The following is an 18,367-nucleotide window of genomic DNA, read 5'->3' as shown; positions in this document are numbered from 1 at the left end:
AGAAATGTAAGAGAACTGCGACTTAGTGGTTTGTTCATAAGAAATTGCTTTATAGAGAATATACATCCTATATTTGTTTTGCCTTATATGTAAACATAGTTGCCTTGTAAATTTGCCTTTGAGGATTTATATATTTCTACTTATATACAATACATAGTAGATCAGTACTTTAAGCTAACTTGGTGCAGAGTATTCTGGGTTTTTGCTGCCCCCTGGAGGTTGTCAACCCTATGATGGAGCACTGGATGGAACACGACTCCTTACTCAGTCCCTGGCATCTTCACCTAAAGGATCTCAGGGAGAGATGCTGGGAAGACATTCCTCTGCGTAGGATCTCTGAGCTGTTGCCAACCAGAGTAGATCTAGGGGTGAGAATTTCTATCTAGTCCTGCTCAGTTACAATTTAAAAGATGGGTGAAGAAAAGAATACCCAAGACTCAGGTTTTAAGAGAAAAAAATCTATCACAGGGTGCTCTCTTGCTCTCTCTCTCTGAGAGAGTCACACCCAACCAAATACCTCTCTTATACCCAGCCAGCAGTCCCTTCTGTCCTCCCCTCTGGGGAGACCACAAGAGACTGCCATCTCCAGCCTCGGAGAGCTGCTTTTATAAGCACTGAGGCCAGGGGCGGGGCTTGGGGAGGTGTGGCCACATCCCTGAGCTCCACCCCTCAGCTCTCTGAGGTCGGGGACATCAGTTTTTTCTCTCCTGAGGGGAGGGCAAGAGGGACTGCCAACTGGGAGCCCAGTCGCAGGGGGGCCAGGGGGCACGCAGGGATGGTGGGGTGGAGCTTAGGAGATTCAGACATGTAATGGTTGGGGTTGAACCCGGGAACCCCCCTTACCTACATCCTTGATTCCAGCCTTCCTGACTTCAATCAATATAACCAGTTTCCAACATTCCTGAAGAGGATTATGCCCAAAGAGAAACTTCTCCAGGATAACATGATTTTACATACATCTTATTTACTAAAAAGGTGAAAATGATTGCAACAATTATTTATGATATGTGGTTTCCCTAGAATACATCCTATGCGTATCTTTCATATATTTCACTATCATTTCAGAGTTCATTAAAATACTGAAAAACATATTTTAATTATCTCATCAGATTTATCTCTAACCTTTGACATCTTCATTTCTGTGTTTATTAATTTAGTCTCTCTTATCTAGCTGAGGATGCCTTTAGGTCAGTAAGACATGCTCTGTCTCATGTCTTTAGTCCTGTACTGGGATGTTATAAATTCCTTAATGATATGATAAGATCTTCCCTGCTTTGTAACTTGCTGACTAGTTACTTTTACTGAGAGACTCCTTGATTTTCAGTTTATATAGATCCCTTATTCTTTTATATCAAATATAATATTCAAGCCTATTTTCCTGTTCCCATATATGACCCAGTGTTCTGACTCACACGAATGCCAATTCAAATGTTTATACATTTAAAAAAAAACATAATCTTTTTTTTCCAGATCTCTGGTCATTTTATTACCGTGACAGGCTCACATGGCCAGCTGCAGCAGAGAAGCTTGCAAAAGAATAATGACAATCGTCATTTAACAGCAGCATTCAAAAGAGGGATCAGCCAGACCCTTAGACAGCCACATCTAAACTTGTGCTTTCACTGTGCAGATTGTAAGAAAGAAATAGATAAGAGGGAAGAAAAGGAGACAGGTCTAGGAAATAGGAGACTTCAGGAAGCTAATTTTTATCTGTTTTTTTCTTCTTTGCTGTCTGTTGTTATTTCTTGGCTATTTCTTCTTATTTCTGCAACCCAGGACAGTCTTCTTGAAAATGAAATACAGCACAATGACACAGCAGAGTAGGTGGTGCTTTGTAATAAAATAGAAAGCCAGCTCCCTGACTGTATAAATGATATGGATAAAGATGAAGCAGAAAAAAATTAGTGCATACTGGTTCTGGGGCTGGAGTAGTTCATGCAGTTCTTGTCCAATCTGCAGGGGAAAGGGGGGAAAGGAAAGGAAATGATGTGTTTGTTAAGAAAGCGGTTGCTCTGTTTGATCCAGAGTCCAGAGGAAGCTGAATGGGCTCAACATTTGTTCATTTCTATCAACTTAAGGACGCATTCAATTCTGTGGTTTTGGGTCGTGGTAAAGTTATTTATTGACTTTTGTAACCCCGTTTCTCTCATCATAGTACTCAGGGGATTTGCAGTTCCCAGTGAGTCTCCCAGCCAGGCACTGACCAGACACATATTTGCTTAGCTGCAGCATGATTGCAATATGGTGCACACTTGAACAATACTTTGGGAGGTATCGTACAAATTCAAATACATTCAAACCTCTGTTTCAATCCAGGATTTTCTTATGAAAATCCAGCACCTTTTGACCAAAGCGGGACTAAATTCTAGTGAATGACCAAAGCGGGACTAAATTCTAGTGAAACAAGAAGGTATTTGGGCAATCTGCGCAAAACAGAAGTGTTTGGTGGGATTAGAAGGGAGGTTAAGTAAGCTCACAATATGTTCTCCCATGTATTTTCCCCCTGCCCTTCCCCCCACAATATTTCACCTTGCATTAGAACTACCCTAACCTCTTTGTCCCTCAGTGAAACATACATGAAGTGTGATTCCTACATACAGGGAGAACTGTTGGCATTCTTGTGACGCTAACCATTCCGAAGGAGGGCAGCAAAAAAAACTATTCTGCAAGAGGCAAACTGTACATTACCAAACATTGATATAGTTTTAAACAGAGTGTGCCTGCATGGCCAATAGCCAGAGAGCGGGCAAGAGACTCTCTGATGGCTCCCCAAAGGCATCAATCCACTGCCATGCTTTTGTCAGGACTACTTGGATGTTCTCTGGACCAAAGGGGGATTTAGATACCAAAACAACCTTGGAAAGGATCCTGTCAAACTGCCATGTGCTTGAAGGAGAAATAGGGCTGGCAGCAACTACCAAAGGCATATCCACACCACTCAATCCAGCCTGGCAATTGTGACTACCATACAACTGGGAGTCACTGCACAACGAGACCAACCAGGGACCAGATCCTGGATGACCCCTCTGCCATAGGTGGCCTTGGAGGCAAGCTATGGAGGCCTGGAGAAGCACTAGGCTCATTAATAGCAAATGTGGCAAGCAGCCACACGTGGGGTCAGCATGCAAACAGATAGGATGAGATCCTTCCCCTCCCCCCCATAAGTCTCATGGGTCCACAATTGTATAAATATTAAAAGCCAACATAAAAACCCCACACTAAACCGTCTCCTTTAACCATCATCAAAAAAGAGTATAATGTCTAGATCAAGGGAAATTATTGTAGCATCACTCTATTCTGCATTGGTCAGACTTCACTTGGAATTCTGTGCCAATTCTGGGCACCACAATTCAAAAAGGACATTGACAAGGTGGGACAGGTCCAGAGGAGGGTGACCAAAATGGTAAAAGGTCTGAATTCCATGCCCTATGAACAGTGACTTAAGGAGCTGTGTATGTTTCGTCTGGAGAAGAGAAGGTTATGGGATAACATGATAGCCATGTTTAAATATTTGAAGGGATGCCATGCTGAAGAGGGAGCAGCTTGTTTTCTGCTGCTCCAGAGACTAGGGCAAGAAGTAGTGGGTTCAAGGTATAGGAAAAGAGGTTCCACCTAGACATTAGTAAGAACTTCCTCATGGTAAGGGCTGTCTGACGGTGGAATATATTGCCTGGAAGGGTGATGGAGTCTCCTTCTTTGGAGGTTTTTAAACAAAAGACTGGATGTGCTTTCATTGTGAGTTCCTGCTTGGCAGGGGGTTGGACTCGATGGCCCTTGCATTCTCTTCCAACTTCATGATTTTATGAAATGCAAAATCCCCTAAAAACCAAATGAATATTTCTTTCCTGACAGGTTCAGTTACTGGACTGTGGCATTTTTTCATGTCAGGCAATTGGGTTCAGCACTGCAGGCTGACATTAAATTATCAGAATTGGGTCTGGACAGCCCCCCCTCCCCCGCTCTGCTCACATTTCTTCAACAACATTCTTTTTTCTCCAGCTGCATTCTTTGTGTGTTATCACAAGCACCATTACATCTGTACATAATCAACCAGCCGAGCTTTCATGTCGTTAGGGGACTTCTACATAACAATCCCAAGGAACTGAAACTGACCACTCAACATCCCGCTGTGATCAATTTGCTACTCACTCTGCAAACAAAATCACCCACATCTGCTCTGGTTTATATGCCAATGTGGATATGATGTACCTTTGGCATCCATTTGTCCGATTTAAATGGATACTTTCTGCTTGTGGACCTCAAAGATGACGACAATATCCTTAAATAGGTGAGACCTACCACCTGTGTTCTCCACTCTTGCTCTTATTGGCTGAAAAAAGCTGCCAGAAGGGGACTGGCTAAGCAGTTAAGGGGCATACTAAATGCTTGCTTGGGAGTGAGAATTATGCCAGTGCTTTAGCTGAACTGGTACTTGGGGTCAGTAATGGGCTGGATGAGAGTGAACAAGCTGATATTTAATCCTGACAAGACATGGGTACGTGGGCCTACAACTGAAAAGTGTTCAGAAGTTGTACCTAAGGCAAAACGCTGCAGCTAGACTGCTGGTCAGGGCCAGTTATTGGGAGCATGTGATCCCAGTACTACAGCAATCACACTGCCTCCCAGTCTGCTTCCAAGCCCAATTTCAGGCATTGTTTTTGTCCTTTAAAGCCCAACATGACTTGGGACTGGAGTATCTAAGGAACCATCTTCTCCCATATATCTCTGCCTGGGAGTTAAGATCACAGAAAGGAGCTCTCTTGACTGTCCCACCAATTAAAGAAACTCTTCTGTTAGGCATATGAGAGAAGGCCTTTTCGGTGGCAGCCTAACAATTATGCAACAACTACCCCAAGGAAGTCCCTTGCATTACTTTTGATCTTCAAGAGGCAGTGCAGACAGTTTTCTTTAGCACTGCACTTCACTAATTTAGTTTTTGTTTAATCACAGGAGATTTTACAACTCCTTTTCTCTCTCTTTCTGCCACCCTACTTCATCTCCTTCTCTTTTCTGCCCACCTACCCCATCTCTCTCTCTCTCTTTCTGCCCTCCTTGCCCCACCACTAACTTTCTGCTCTCCCTGCCCCAACTCCAGGTATCTGTCTCTTTCCCCCTCCCCCGCCCCCCGCCTCCCCGCCTCCCCACCTCCCCAGACCCACTGTCAGCAGTTCACTTGGATTGCTCTGGGTGAGAAAGGCCTTCCTTCAACAGCTCTGCTCTCTCACCAGGCAACTCCAGCAGCTGCCACTTCTGCGGCTGAGTATCTTCCAGACTGTGCTGGGTCTGCAGTCAGGCCTGGAGTTACTCCCAATGACTGCTGCTACTTCCAGCCTCCAGGTCTTCACCACAGAGACCAGAACCATAGTAAGTATGCTGTCTGTGATGCAGAAAAATGTAATCCCCCTTTCATTAACTTTTCAATTTTTTTCTGCAAACTTGAGGAGTACCCCAAATTTGGGGTAAGTGTGCCTGCTATCTGCAGATTTAAATATCCACAGATGGGGTATGCATGGGCATTAGATATATAGACAAATAAGCAGTAGCAATAACCACAAATTACAGCCTCAATAGGTACTGAGAGTTTTTGGTCTTCTCCAGCATCAGCTACCTCTGACAGTTTCAAGCTGTCAGTTTCCTAGTTTTCAAAAATCAAAAGGCTGCTTCAAATGGCCCATAAGTAATTTCAGATGTAGCAGCTTCACAGTATATGGTTTAGCAGTCATATACTCCTGGAAACTGTTGTTCTGTGAAGGAGTTGTTAAGCATGACTAGTGGAGGATTCTCAATATCAAATCAAAACTGGTATTCCTAGGATTATGTAGAGGAAACCATGTCAGCTGAAGCAGAAAAAAAAATAAGCAGCCTTAGGTTATAGGGATATTGTATTTAGGTGTGCCCATAACTAGCTAATAACTGCTTTATAACCATCGTCATCAAAGAGGCTACAGGTTAGTCTGGCTAGGGGAAAAGTCACGGCTCAGTGCAAGATTGTCTGATTTGCGAAGGTCCTAGGTTCAGTCTTTGGCATCTCCAGTTAGAAGGATCAGGTAGTGGTGGGTGATGTGAAACACTTTGACCTGAAACCCTAGAGAGATGCTACCAAGAGGAGGAAACAGCACAGACCTTAATAATCAAAAGGTCTGGCACAGTATGAGGCAGCTTTGTGTGTTTAGTGCTGACTTTGGCTTCTGTTTGTACTAAACTGTAGTTGTCCATTAGGTTTCCCTTACTTACTGATTGAGAAATTGCCTGATGACGTATCCGTTCCATTTTTTCCTCATGCCGTCGCTTCTTTTCATTTTCTTCATGCCTGTACCTCATCCTGGTCATGGCACCATCCAACTTTATCTTCTCTAAGTCAACGTCAACTGCTGTGATCTGTCTAATCGGCAGTTGACCCATTCCCTCCAAACTGCTGATCTCAGCCATCCTAGAGGATGTTTCAGGCAACAAACCGCTGGTTCCTCTTTGGGTGGTGACTGCTAGCCGGTCTGCTGGATTCTTATTGTTTAAAGTTTCCATCACATCATCTGGAATGTAGGAAGAGGCTGGGGTGTCCCTTGCAGGATCCTGAAACAAAAAGGCCACCAAAAATTGAGCTTCATTCCACCATATCTAGCCTTGTTCTATGGACCTTCATTTTAAGTGGTTTTCAAGAATCTTCTTTACATTGTTTTGGAATCCTCCCCAAGAGGCGCTTGGCAGTTTTTAATAAATTTGACGTTGCTGGCTGTTTTTCATTGGATATTGTTAATGCATGTCTTATCCATTTTATTTCTTTCATATTGTTAGCCATACTGAAATCAAAATGGAACTCCAAAATGAGCCCTTCCTATCCCACAGCTGGAACAAATAAAACTAATGTGAACTGTGGGGGGAAATGTCCATCAAAGACATTATAAGATGGTTATTTGTTTGTGTTTATATTTTAGTCAGCTTCTGGAACTAGGAGTAATGGAAACTCCATCGAAAATGGAGGTAACCTGCAGCTGTACAGGGACAAAATAATGCTGCCCCATGATCGCATGTGAGGTCATCTAGCTCAACCGTTCCAGAGCAATTGGTGGTGTGTGTCTATTTCAGGAAAGACAAAAATAGAGCGTTGTGGTCCCTTAAAGATTTATGGATTCATTTGTGGCTTACGTGGACACAGTTTAGAGCCCTCACTCACTATGCTAGTGGAACATGGAACATAATAGGTTTTTTTTCCTGAGAAAGTTTCCACAGACCAACCGTGCAGTTAAACCCGATACGGTACTTCAGTGTTCTGCTCCCAAAGCAAACATGGCAACCTCTGTCCTGCATGCTGCTTTCATTTCATTGCTGCTTACCATCTTTTCCCTGTGCTTTTTGGTGTTTTTGAGAGGAGTGATCTGCACAGCAAATTCAATCCCTGCCTGCATTTCCTTGAACTCTGAAATTCCGCCTTGATAAGAGAATTCAGACTCCTCCAAGTTACTGGTGTGATCTAGATCTGCTTGAATCTCCTTGTCTGTGTGATGCACAGACTCTGTCTCAAAGTTAGAGAAATCAGATGATGAATGGGGATCTCTGGGTGTTTCCTGCAAAAGATCAGAAGGAAGAAAACCCCAGAGTTGAGAACAGATGCAACCAGAGGCAGAGCTGCAATGGGGACATCCAGGGCGGCTTGCCCCGGGTGGTGCCATTGCAGTTACATGTTGAGGACTGGGGCATGTCAGGGGTGGGGCGGGGCATGTCAGGGCGTGGTGTGGCGTGTCAGGGAGTGGGCGGGAGGGAGGCACATGGGCAGTTCATGTCCCGGGCGCAGTTTCCCCTCCCTTTGTCACTGGATGCAACAACCAACAGACGTCTCTAGAGACAGGAACCAGGCATATGGTGAATCTTTGTCAGAGAGTTGCAAGGGCCCTTGTTTGAAGTAAAATGAATTATTTTTTCCAAATGTATTAAAAAAATTTCTTTGTCCAACTTATCAGCCAATTTTTTTTTATTTCATAATAAAAATCAGTAGAAAGTGACTACTAAGGACACAGTAAGGGCTATGGAAACAATCTTGAAAAATAAGAATTGGACATAAAAGCCCCCAGTGAGAATGCTTCATTTTGACAGGGTGTAAAAATGTTAGGCTTTGGTTGATCAAGAAGACATGTTGAGGCTCTGGAATAGAGTGTGTGTGTGTTGCATGTGGAAAGTCCCAAATTCAATCCCCGGCTTTTCCAACTGACATGAGAAGGGTGATGTGGAAGTCCTCTCTGCCAAAGACCCTGGAGAGCCAGTCAGAGAAGATGATACTGACCTTGATAGACAAATGTTTGGTCACAGTACTAGACAGCTTCATGTGTTCATGCCCTACGATTTTTTAAACTTTTACCTTTGGCTCATCGGTCATGTGGAAATGGATACAAATGCTACAAATAATGAAGATGCTTCAAGATCGCCTCAGAATCTCAAAAATGCTATACTTTGTGCTCAGCCTGAAACACAAGAATGTGCTAGAATTTCTTACCATAGCAGATTTAGTTACAGGAAGACTATGGACATCAATATTGATTTTCAAGGTAGAAGCCTCTACTTCCCCATCTGCCCCAAGTAGAGTAACTGAAATCAGCTGTCTTACTTTGAAGCAAACTCGCACTGCACAAACACAACCCAGGCTTCCTCTCCCAAAGTACCATGGTGATGTTAAAAAATTCCATTCTGCAATGACATCATAATTTTCCAGTTACCACAGCAGTTGCAATACATGTTGCTAAGAGCCCTTTGTATCTATCATTATACCTGATCTCACATTTAATCTATGGGTAATTTTCCATTTTTAAAAAGCAAGACTAGAAATCTAAAACAACTTGGTCTCTCAAAGATGCCTTTCTACCCAGTGTAATCATAATTTCATCTATGCTTTCTAGTGACACAGTTTGGTATGCTTCTACAGAACTACCCATGCCTCACAACTTGACTTCAACTACTTAGCTTACACGCTGTTGCTGTCATGAGTTCCTGCTATGGTTGCCAACAAGCCTGGAGAAAAATGTCTTGTCCCTTTACTAGAGGTTAAATGTGTAGAAATCAGCAGCTGAAGCTTTTAATGGCTTGTAAGTAAATAACACAGCATTAAGCATCCACTAAAGGGATTGCATTTTTATTTTCTCCCAGATAATTCCTATCATAGTTTAAACATTCATTGAGTACTTTTACTATCAAAGACATTTTATTATATCCTAGCACTTGGTTCAGTGAAGAGTGAAGGAAGAGCGGGGAAAGAAACTTTTCACATGGAGGAAGAACATGACAGGGATCTGTCAACCCCTGTAATAATCAGACTCTTTAGTTCAGAAATCAGTTTATTGTCAGGATATCACAAACAGCATACAAGCAGGCTTTGCTGAAACTGAATTCAACTACAGCATTCTGTGGTTGAAATCTTTCTCCCATACCTCCTTACAGCTCCCACCCTCAGGATCAAAGTGGGTGAAATCATTAACAGCATCCCTAAGCAGTGTAGAGTCTCCAAGATTAGTCAGAGGTAAGGCAGGTGCTGGCCAAAGAATGATCAAGCTACTGAGCACCTAAAGCAAGGAAAAACAAGCCAGAGGTTCCCATGTTGCTAAGTGCTCTCCCCCCCCCCACCCCCCGCCTACCACATAGTTTCATGGCAAGAACCAGAGGAGCGCTGAAGAATTAACAAGTCTTAATAGAGCCTTGATAGAACCTGCCTGAGGAAGACACTGCAATCTGAGCCTAGTTGCATGATCCAACCTATTATTATTACTTAGGACATATTTATACTGCCCTTAGCTCAAGCAGCACACAGTGCCTCGTGTTCCCCCATTCTACCATCCTAATAACATTATGAAACAAGTTAGACTGAGGGTGACTGACTCATAAGGCCATTCCACAGCTGAGTGGGGATTTGAACATAGGACTTCCCATTGAGTTCTCACTCTATTGACTTCACCAGATTATTGTTACACCAGGCTCCTATCACTCTATCCAAAGCACACCAGCTGACCACATCCTCTAACACAGGCATGTCCAACTCTGGCCCTCCCAATGTTCATGGACCATGATTCCCATCAGCCCTTGCCAGCATTATGCTTGTAACATATTATGAAATGTTGCTTGTAATGCATTCTGCAATGTTAGAGCAGGGGTGTCCAACTGGCCCTTCAGAGTTGGCCATGGACTATGATTCTCATAAGCTCCTGCCAGCATACAAGCATACAAGAGTGGATACATAAATAGATCCACTCTTGTATGCTTGTAATGTATCTGCATAATTTCCACCAAATGCAAAATAAAGACACTATGGGATCCATTTCCAGTCAGTAGCAGTGTTGGTTGTAGTTAAAAAGTAAGATTTGAGTACAATATCCACTTAAAGATCAACAATATTTCCAGGGTATCACCTTTCAAAAGTCAAAGCTCCCTGGTATCTGACGAAGGGAGTTATGACTGTTGAATTTTGGTCTTCTATAGGGTCCAGGTTTCACCATGGTCAGATACCAGAAAATAGCTGAGACATGTGCCTGAGACATCTTAAAAATTCTGGAGGATGTAGGATAGTTCAACCAATCCCTGCCACAGAATACATAGCCACTACAGTACCATCACCAAATCCCTTCTTTTAAATTAGATAGGATATTTACAGTATGGTCCTAAGCAGAGTCCATTGAAGAGTATTTCCATGGATGGAGGGATTTCTGCCCAGTGGGTGAAACTTCCTTGTTTTCCTCCTCCCATAGCAATATAAAATGCCCCCCCCCCCGATTGCTCCAAGAGCTCTGTTGTCCCTCAGAAGCTGCATTTCAGGGGCGTTTGGGGGCTGCAGCAGGGAGAGGCAAGTTGAGCTTCATGGGCAGAAATCCTTCACTCTGCAGATACACTCTGTTGGACCCTGGCCATTTTGCTTCTGAAACTAAGGCCGTTTCCGCACGAATGCGGAAGCGGCCGGGTCGGCGTACAGAAAGAACCGGGGAGACGGCGCTGCTGGGTGCCATCGCCCGGTCGCCTTACCTGCTCTCCGGCCCTCCGGCGCGTCGCCGGGGCCTGGGGACACGCCTCCCCTGCCCTGCACGGCGGTTCTCAGGCCCGGCGACGCGCCGGAGGGTCGGAGAGCAGGTAAGGGAAGCGAGGGGAAGGGGGGGAAGCGCCGGGAAGCCGCTGCCGTTTGCACAGCAGCGGCTTCCAGCCGGCATTTCCCCAACAAGAGCGCTTCCCAGCGCTCTGGGAAAATGCCGGCGTGGGGACGGGCGGGCGGCGCGAGGGCGGCGCAGCTGCGAATGGCGGCCTGGGGACGGTGTTTTTGCCGTCCCCAGGCCGCCATATTCCGCCCGTGCGGAAACGGCCTAAGTTTTGAATCACAGATGATGGCAGCTTTTATTTCAAGGTGATAGCTATACCATAATAAAAGGGGTGGAAGTCTTCCATAGTTGTTAACAGCCTTTGAATGAAATCTCCACACTCAGAGGGGAAGTGTCCTTTTCATTGTCTGAAGCAGGCACAAACTACAGGCAATGGCTGTCCCATCATGCCCTGCCTTGAGATTCACAAAGGCCTCTGGTTATCCTCTGCTGAAGATAAGGGAGTCAACTGATTGTGTAGCCATCTGGTGTTCCCTTAACTGCAGTTTGATCTGCACTGAAACTTTTACAATATAGAGAGAAGCATTGTTACTTCCTAATGTCTTCAGTTCAAGAAACTATTAAATATGTAGAAACAAGGATCTGTAAAACCCTAGAACTGGTATGCTTGAAAAAGTAGAACTGTGTTCTGATCCAGCATGGTCCAGCATGGGTCAAGTTTCATGTTCTCACTAATGAAAATTTCACCTTGCTTTCCAAAAAAGTTCTCAGTAAAGGCAGCATAGCATGCCAAGCTCAGCTAAAGAAGCATTAGAGAGCAGAGGAGGCTGGCACCTTAGCAACAGAATGTGTTTGTCAGAGGAGCTAGAACAGTGTGAAGCTGCTGAGTGTAGAATCTCATGACCTCATCGAGACAGTTGACCTAGAATTTGGATTTGAATGGTCTGGATTTCAGACACTGAAGCACTAGTGTCTGAGCAAGGGAGAAGGGGGTTGGCTGACAAACAGTGCCTCTGACTTGCCAAGCTTGTCTCTCTGGTTTTGCGCCAAAGATATCTATGGTAAGGGCTTAGTCTTTGTCTTCTATTGTTGGTAGAAAATGGGAATTTTTATCCACTCATCTCCTTTGGGCATTTGTAGATGCTGCTGATATCCCAGGATATAATATTGACCATTAATTCAGCACTCAGTGAAGTCCCCTTTCCCCCAAATAACTCATCAGGATTGCAGGTCAAGGGCAAAGTGTTAAGCCTATTATACTTAACTCTTTCTAGGTCTTGAATACTGAAAAGTCTATGATCTGGATCAGATATTTACCAGAAGAGTTTGTTCTCATAATAGAATGTAATGTGTGATGCAGGTGTTCCCAAACTAATTGTTTTTTTTAAACCTATGTAAGCCATCTAGAGATGCTTGTATGAGACGTACATAAATAAACAGCATTCATAAATAAATATATAAATAAATAAATAATCCCCCCTTCGGTGGGGTGCTGTGTGGTTTCCGGGCTGTATGGCCGTGTTCTAGCAGCATTCTCTCCTGACGTTTTGCCTTCAGAGGATCTCTGAAGATGCCAGCCACAGATGCAGGCGAAACATCAGGAGAGAATGCTGCTAGAACACGGCCATACAGACGGGAAACCACACAGCACCCCAGTGATTCCGGCCGTGAAAGCCTTCGACAATACAAATCCCCCCCTTCCTTGAGTAGAAAGAATCATGCAGTTGGGTCTCCGTATATGTGGAGCAGCCCTGTCATAACATTGTGTATGGTAAAAGAGGAACCAATTTCTCACTATTTCACCATAAAGTTCTCTGGCTCATTCCCGGTACTATTTTTGTGTGCTTCCTTACATATCTTCAAGAACTGTGTGCTTGAACTTTTATTGTGAGTATTTTCTTAAGAAATACTGATAATGTGAAATCGTACCCATACACAAGTTAATCCATTTTATGTAACTTGTTGGGAAAGTCAGGACACCTTCAAGCAGATATAACTAGGTTCTGGGATTGTTAAATAGACAAGTTTACTTCCTGCTTCTCCAACCAAAATGTTTAGAGTGATCTTGAGATGGAGAATAAAATCAGGAAGACATCCAAAGCACTTTTAATTATGGGTAATTTTAACTGCTCTCATATAGATTGGATAAATGCTTGTTTCAGTTATGTCAAAGAGATAATATTTCTAGATTCCCTAAATGACTGTGCCACAGAACCACTGTTTATGGAATCAGCCAGAGAGGAGGTGATCCTGGATTGTAATATTCAATGGTGCTGCCCTGGACCTAGTGCGAGATGTAGATATGGTTGAATGAACTGGGAATAGTGACCACAATGGTATTAAATTTAATTTATATGAAAAACAAGAAAGTTCCAAGGAATACAAACTCTTCTGTCTGAAGTCATATTTGACTTTCTCTGAAATGAGAAACCTGGTAAAAGTTAAAGTTAAAAGGAACAGTCAAGAGGGTAAAATCTCCTGACAAACCTTGGGGGTTACTCAAAATCTCTGGTTCTGGTGGGTTTCCATGGCCACCCAGCCCGGAAAACCCACCAGAACCAGCTGAATCCAGCCATGAAAGCCTTCAACAATACAGCTTAATGTCTATTCCTGGGCAAATTGATGGAAAGCAGTGTTAAGGAGAGAATTGTCAATCATATAGAAGAGCAACCACTCTTCCGAATAAAAACCACCAAAGCTTCTGCAAAGGTATGTTTTGTCTCACTGTTTGGAAAAGTTAATAAATATATGAACAGGAATGAGCCCATTGACATTGTTTATTAGGGTTTCCAAAAGGCTTTTGACAAAGTCCCTCATCAAATACTACTGAACAGAGTAAAGGGATAGGAAGACAAATCCTCTTAAGGATTGCAAACTGGCTAAAACACAGGAATCAGAAAGTAAGAATAAATGGTCAGTTCTCACAGTGGAGGGATATGAGCAGCAGGGTTCTGTATTGGGGCTGGTGTTTTTCAACTTGTTCATAAATGACCTAGAGTTAGAGATGTGTAGTGTGGTGGCCAAGTTTGTGGATGACACCGAATTATTTAGGATGGTTAAGATGAAAACAGATTACAAAGAGCTCTAAAAGGATCTCTTCAAACTGGGAGAATGGGCAATGTGAGCAAGTATGAAGTGGTGCATATTGGGGCAAATAACCCCAGATTCACATATAAACTAATGGAATCTGAGCTGGCAGTGAAAGACCAAGAAAGGGATCTTGGTGCAGTAGTGCACAACTTGATGCAATGTTGGCCTAGTATGCACATGGTGTGGAAAAGGCAAATTCTGTGCTGCCTTTTAGAAATTAGAAAAAGAATAAAGAATAAAACTGCCACCATCATACTGTGTCATATAAATCTGTGGTGGGACCACACTAGGAATATTGTGTACAGTTCAGGTTACTGAGTCTGAATAAGGATATTGTAGCGCTTGAAAAAGTACAGAAAAAAGCAGCCAAAATGGTCAGGGGGATAGAGCAGTTGCCATATGGGGATTGGTTAAAACTCTTAGGGGCCGTTTAATTCAGAAAAAAGTGGTTGGGGAGACATGATAGAGGTCTATAAATTTTGCATGATGTTGAGAAAATGGACAGTGAGAAGCTTATCTCTCTTTCCCACAGTACTAGAACCCAGGATGACTTACTGAAGCTGAAGGGTGGGAGATTCAGGACAGACAGGAAGTACTTCACATAGCATATTATTAAATTTTGGAACTTGCTGCCACATAACATGGTATGGCCACCAATCTGGAAGGCTTTAAAGGCGGAGTGGACAAATTAATGGAAGATTGGGCTATCAAGTGACTACAAGCCATGATAGATATCTACTCCTTCCAGTAACAGAGGTACTATGCCTCTTTATATCAGTTGTTGGGGAGCATGGGCAGGTGGCTGCTGTTGCATTACACTGTTGCAAGAACATTCTTAGGTTCTTAATTCTTGTAACAATCCTGTGAGGTAGAACAGTGATGTGCCCATGTTACCAATGTTGGCTGAAGACTATTGATGTGCTTAAGACTACTATGCGAATTTATGATGTTTGACAAATGAATGCACAGTGTTGCTGGCTTGAGAAGGAATTGCATTGCTTGTCAGACCCATGTAGTTCCTCTTAATAGGCCATGGGGTCCAGCCATAGGAAAGCTACAATCCTGCCATGCTGAAAATCTATGTATTTGTCTAAGTTTATTCTCCAATACATTCCTTCATCCCATCTAGAGTAACAGTTCGATCTTATGCAGAGTTACTCCAGTTTACCAATTCTGCATATGATTGTGTTTTAATTGTCACCTATTCTTTTCTAGATGCTGATCAAGATTACAACCTAGCAATGATTCCTTGCTCCCTTCTTGTTCACTTTTGACCTTGATCACACGGTCTCCCTTTCCTTCCTGGCTACCTTTTTCACATTCTCCTTCTTCTTATCTTCGTTTAGTAATGCCATTAAGTACTGTTATTAATAATTAGATAACTTGTTTTGCGTAATGCAAACATGTTCACTTGGTATATTAAAATTTACTTTGACGATTGCTCTCTCTCAGAAATACAATTTTCCTGCCTTTCTCCCAATGTGCACCAGGATGCCAATGCAGATGCTTCAGTGTCTGCAGCCGTCCCCTCTGTTATATCTGATGTTCTGGCTAATGGAGACCAGCGGACACCATTAGAAACCAGATGGCAAATGGAAGCCATAAATAACCCTTTGCAACCTGAAGTGGTTGCCAAAGTGGAGAAGAATGATGATGTTAAAGAAAAAGAGCAACAGAAGATCCAGAAGACCCATGGAGTTGATAGTGAATTTGAGAAGCTGCGGATAGACTTTGAGCTGACCGTGCTGAAGCACCAGCATGAGGAGAACGAAAAGCAACGTCAACACGAGGAAAAGATGGAGTTGATGCGGCAGCAGACACCATCTAGAACAGTATCTAGAGGGGAAGAGGAGCAACTGGGTAGCAGACTGGACCCAATAACAGAGATTGAATTGGAGAAGATGCGCATGGAGTTTGAACTGACCAAGCTGAAGCATGTCTCTGGGGAGAATGAGAAGCAGAGACAGCATGAGCGAAAAATGTTTGAGGAGAAGGAAAAGCAGCGGCAGCATGAAGGGAAGATGGAACAGATGCACCTGTGCCAAGGCTTGCTTCGAACATCAAGCCAGAAGGCTTCTTCTGATTGCAAGGTGGAAGCCACTGCTGAGACCTCTTCTGTGGCCTTTGCTGAAGTAGGAAAGGTGAGAATAGAGGTCCAGCTGGCCATACAGGTAAACTTGCCAGACACGAATGAAAAGATGTCACAATGTGAGCAGAGTGGGTGTAAGGAAGTCCCAAACGTCAAGCAACAAAAGAAAAGTAGCCCAGAAGATGGAAAGTCAGAAACATCACCAGAACAGCAGGAGACTGATGGGGTAACAGAACATCTGGGCCTGCAGGTGCCCCGCATTGTAGTTAGTGGGGCAGAACCAGTGTGGTCGACCAGCAGGTTGGACTTAGCCATTGAGACTGAGCTGGAGAAGAGGCGGATGGAATTTGAACTGACGAGACTGAAATATGAACATGAAGACAATGAACGGCAGCGCCAGCATGAGGAGAAGATGGAGCAGTTGCGGCAGCAGGCACTCTCTAGAGAGGTAAAGCAGGAACCAGAATATAAATAGGGGGAGATAGGTAGCTGCATCACTTTTCCCACCATGCAGCTATCACCTATTTTGTGTCCCTTCCACACCATGACAATTCCCCATTTTGACTTCATTACCACTGCAAATGGAAAGGATTTTACCATGCCAATAGAGCCTCCATACAGAGGTTTTTTCCATGCTTCCTCCATGCACCTGTTTTCAGGGAAGCAATTGTGTTCAAAACACTCCCACCATTCTTTCTCATGTCTGCTTTCCTCTTTGTTGAGATAACCTGTTGGCTGCATGTGGGGATAAGAATGCCATATACTTACATATCTTTGCACTGATTTTAAATTATCCACGTTAAAACATACTTTAGTTACTTAGTACATTGAATTATCCAAGTGTTTTTACAGTTAAGATGAATTTCTCTTTGGGGTGAATCTTCTGTGACTCGAGGGGCATCATGGTTTTCTGCTTCAGGAAGCAGAGTTTCTAGAGGTCTGGGAATACAGCCAGCACCTCCATCCATAGCGGCATTTAGCCCAAAGTTCCCTCAAGGTCTCCACCCTTCCAGTTCAGGGCCTATTTAAAGAAGGAGTGGTTAGGACATCCTTTTCTTTTGTTTAGATAAGAAGTCCACAGGGAGCTGACCCACTCTCTAGAATCTTCTACTAAATAAATGGATTCTGTGTGGACTTTTTTCTTACATTATTAAATAAAATATATGATTACTAGCAAGAAAGCCTGTTGTGTGAAAAAAAATACAACAGGCTCTAGAAAACTGTTACTTGTCATTTCTGTCACTGTTCATGGTAGCAGTTGGTGGCCTCCTCCCCTTTTATGTTATATAACGGACTCACATCAGTGCGGCCTATCCCCTCTGCTTGCACACCTGCACAGTTCTTTAAAAAGTGAGTCATTGCCAAAACGCCTTGCTTTGTATATAGATAAGTGCAAGCTTCTACTGCAGGAGGCACAAATTGCTTGTATTCCACTAGCATATTCATTCTTGCTCATGTTTTGAACATTTTCCATTGCTAAGCCTGGGCAATTATGAGTCTTGTCTTTCAGTAATAAAACTAAAAGGGTCAGATTTTATTCTCTTTTTGAAGACTTTATCAATTAAATGCATCTCTTTTCTTTTCCCCCACAGTCTGAATGAAGATTACATGTCTTGATCATTGGCTGCCTTCCTTTAACATATTGGGTTATCAATGGATGCACACTAAAAGATACCAAATGACTATAAACTTCTTCTCTGTATTGCCAGCAATATTATACTTTATTGAATCACTCCAGTATCTCTTGCCTCCAGTTTTCCTTAATGAGATGGGTAGAGAGCCAGTGTATAGAGTATAACAAAACCTGCATACCTCAGACTTCACCACAAAATCTCCATGAATATCCCAACCTGAACCTTGCAACCCTAGTCAGGCCTGGTCCCAGTGAGTCCATCCTCAAAGGCCAAAATAAGTCTGGAAAGGACCCTTGCCTCTCACCCTGCCCTTTACTGTCAGAAGCTGGGAATCTGGTTGCCTAGCAACAGACTGAGGTAAATTCATTGCTGAAAGCTACAGGCATTCCCTTTATCATTTTGGCTTTTTTAAACTCTCCAAAGTGTTTTTTTTAAGATTTCAGTTTTTTTCTGCAAACCTGGGCCTTTTTCAAGTTTGTAGGAATATCTGTCTT

The 18,367-nt window shown here is 43.2% G+C and overlaps 1 protein-coding gene across 1 annotated transcript; it reads right to left on the bottom strand.

The window, feature by feature from the left end:
* Window positions 1–1,588: 1,588 nt before the first annotated feature.
* Window positions 1,589–8,368, bottom strand: TMEM247 (transmembrane protein 247). Its single transcript, XM_048504820.1, has 4 exons — window positions 8,351–8,368; window positions 7,332–7,562; window positions 6,235–6,570; window positions 1,589–1,953 (listed from the first exon to the last, which is right to left on the bottom strand). Exons 1-4 carry the CDS (start codon window positions 8,366–8,368, stop codon window positions 1,750–1,752), a joined length of 789 nt encoding a protein of 262 aa, XP_048360777.1. The 3' UTR covers window positions 1,589–1,749.
* Between the last annotated feature and the right edge of the window lie 9,999 nt (window positions 8,369–18,367).

This window comes from Sphaerodactylus townsendi, linkage group LG01 (genome assembly GCF_021028975.2).
Source record: "Sphaerodactylus townsendi isolate TG3544 linkage group LG01, MPM_Stown_v2.3, whole genome shotgun sequence".
Taxonomy (NCBI): Eukaryota; Metazoa; Chordata; class Lepidosauria; order Squamata; family Sphaerodactylidae; genus Sphaerodactylus; species Sphaerodactylus townsendi.
Note: the sequence above shows the minus strand (reverse complement) of the source record. Positions and strands in the feature narration are given on the sequence as shown.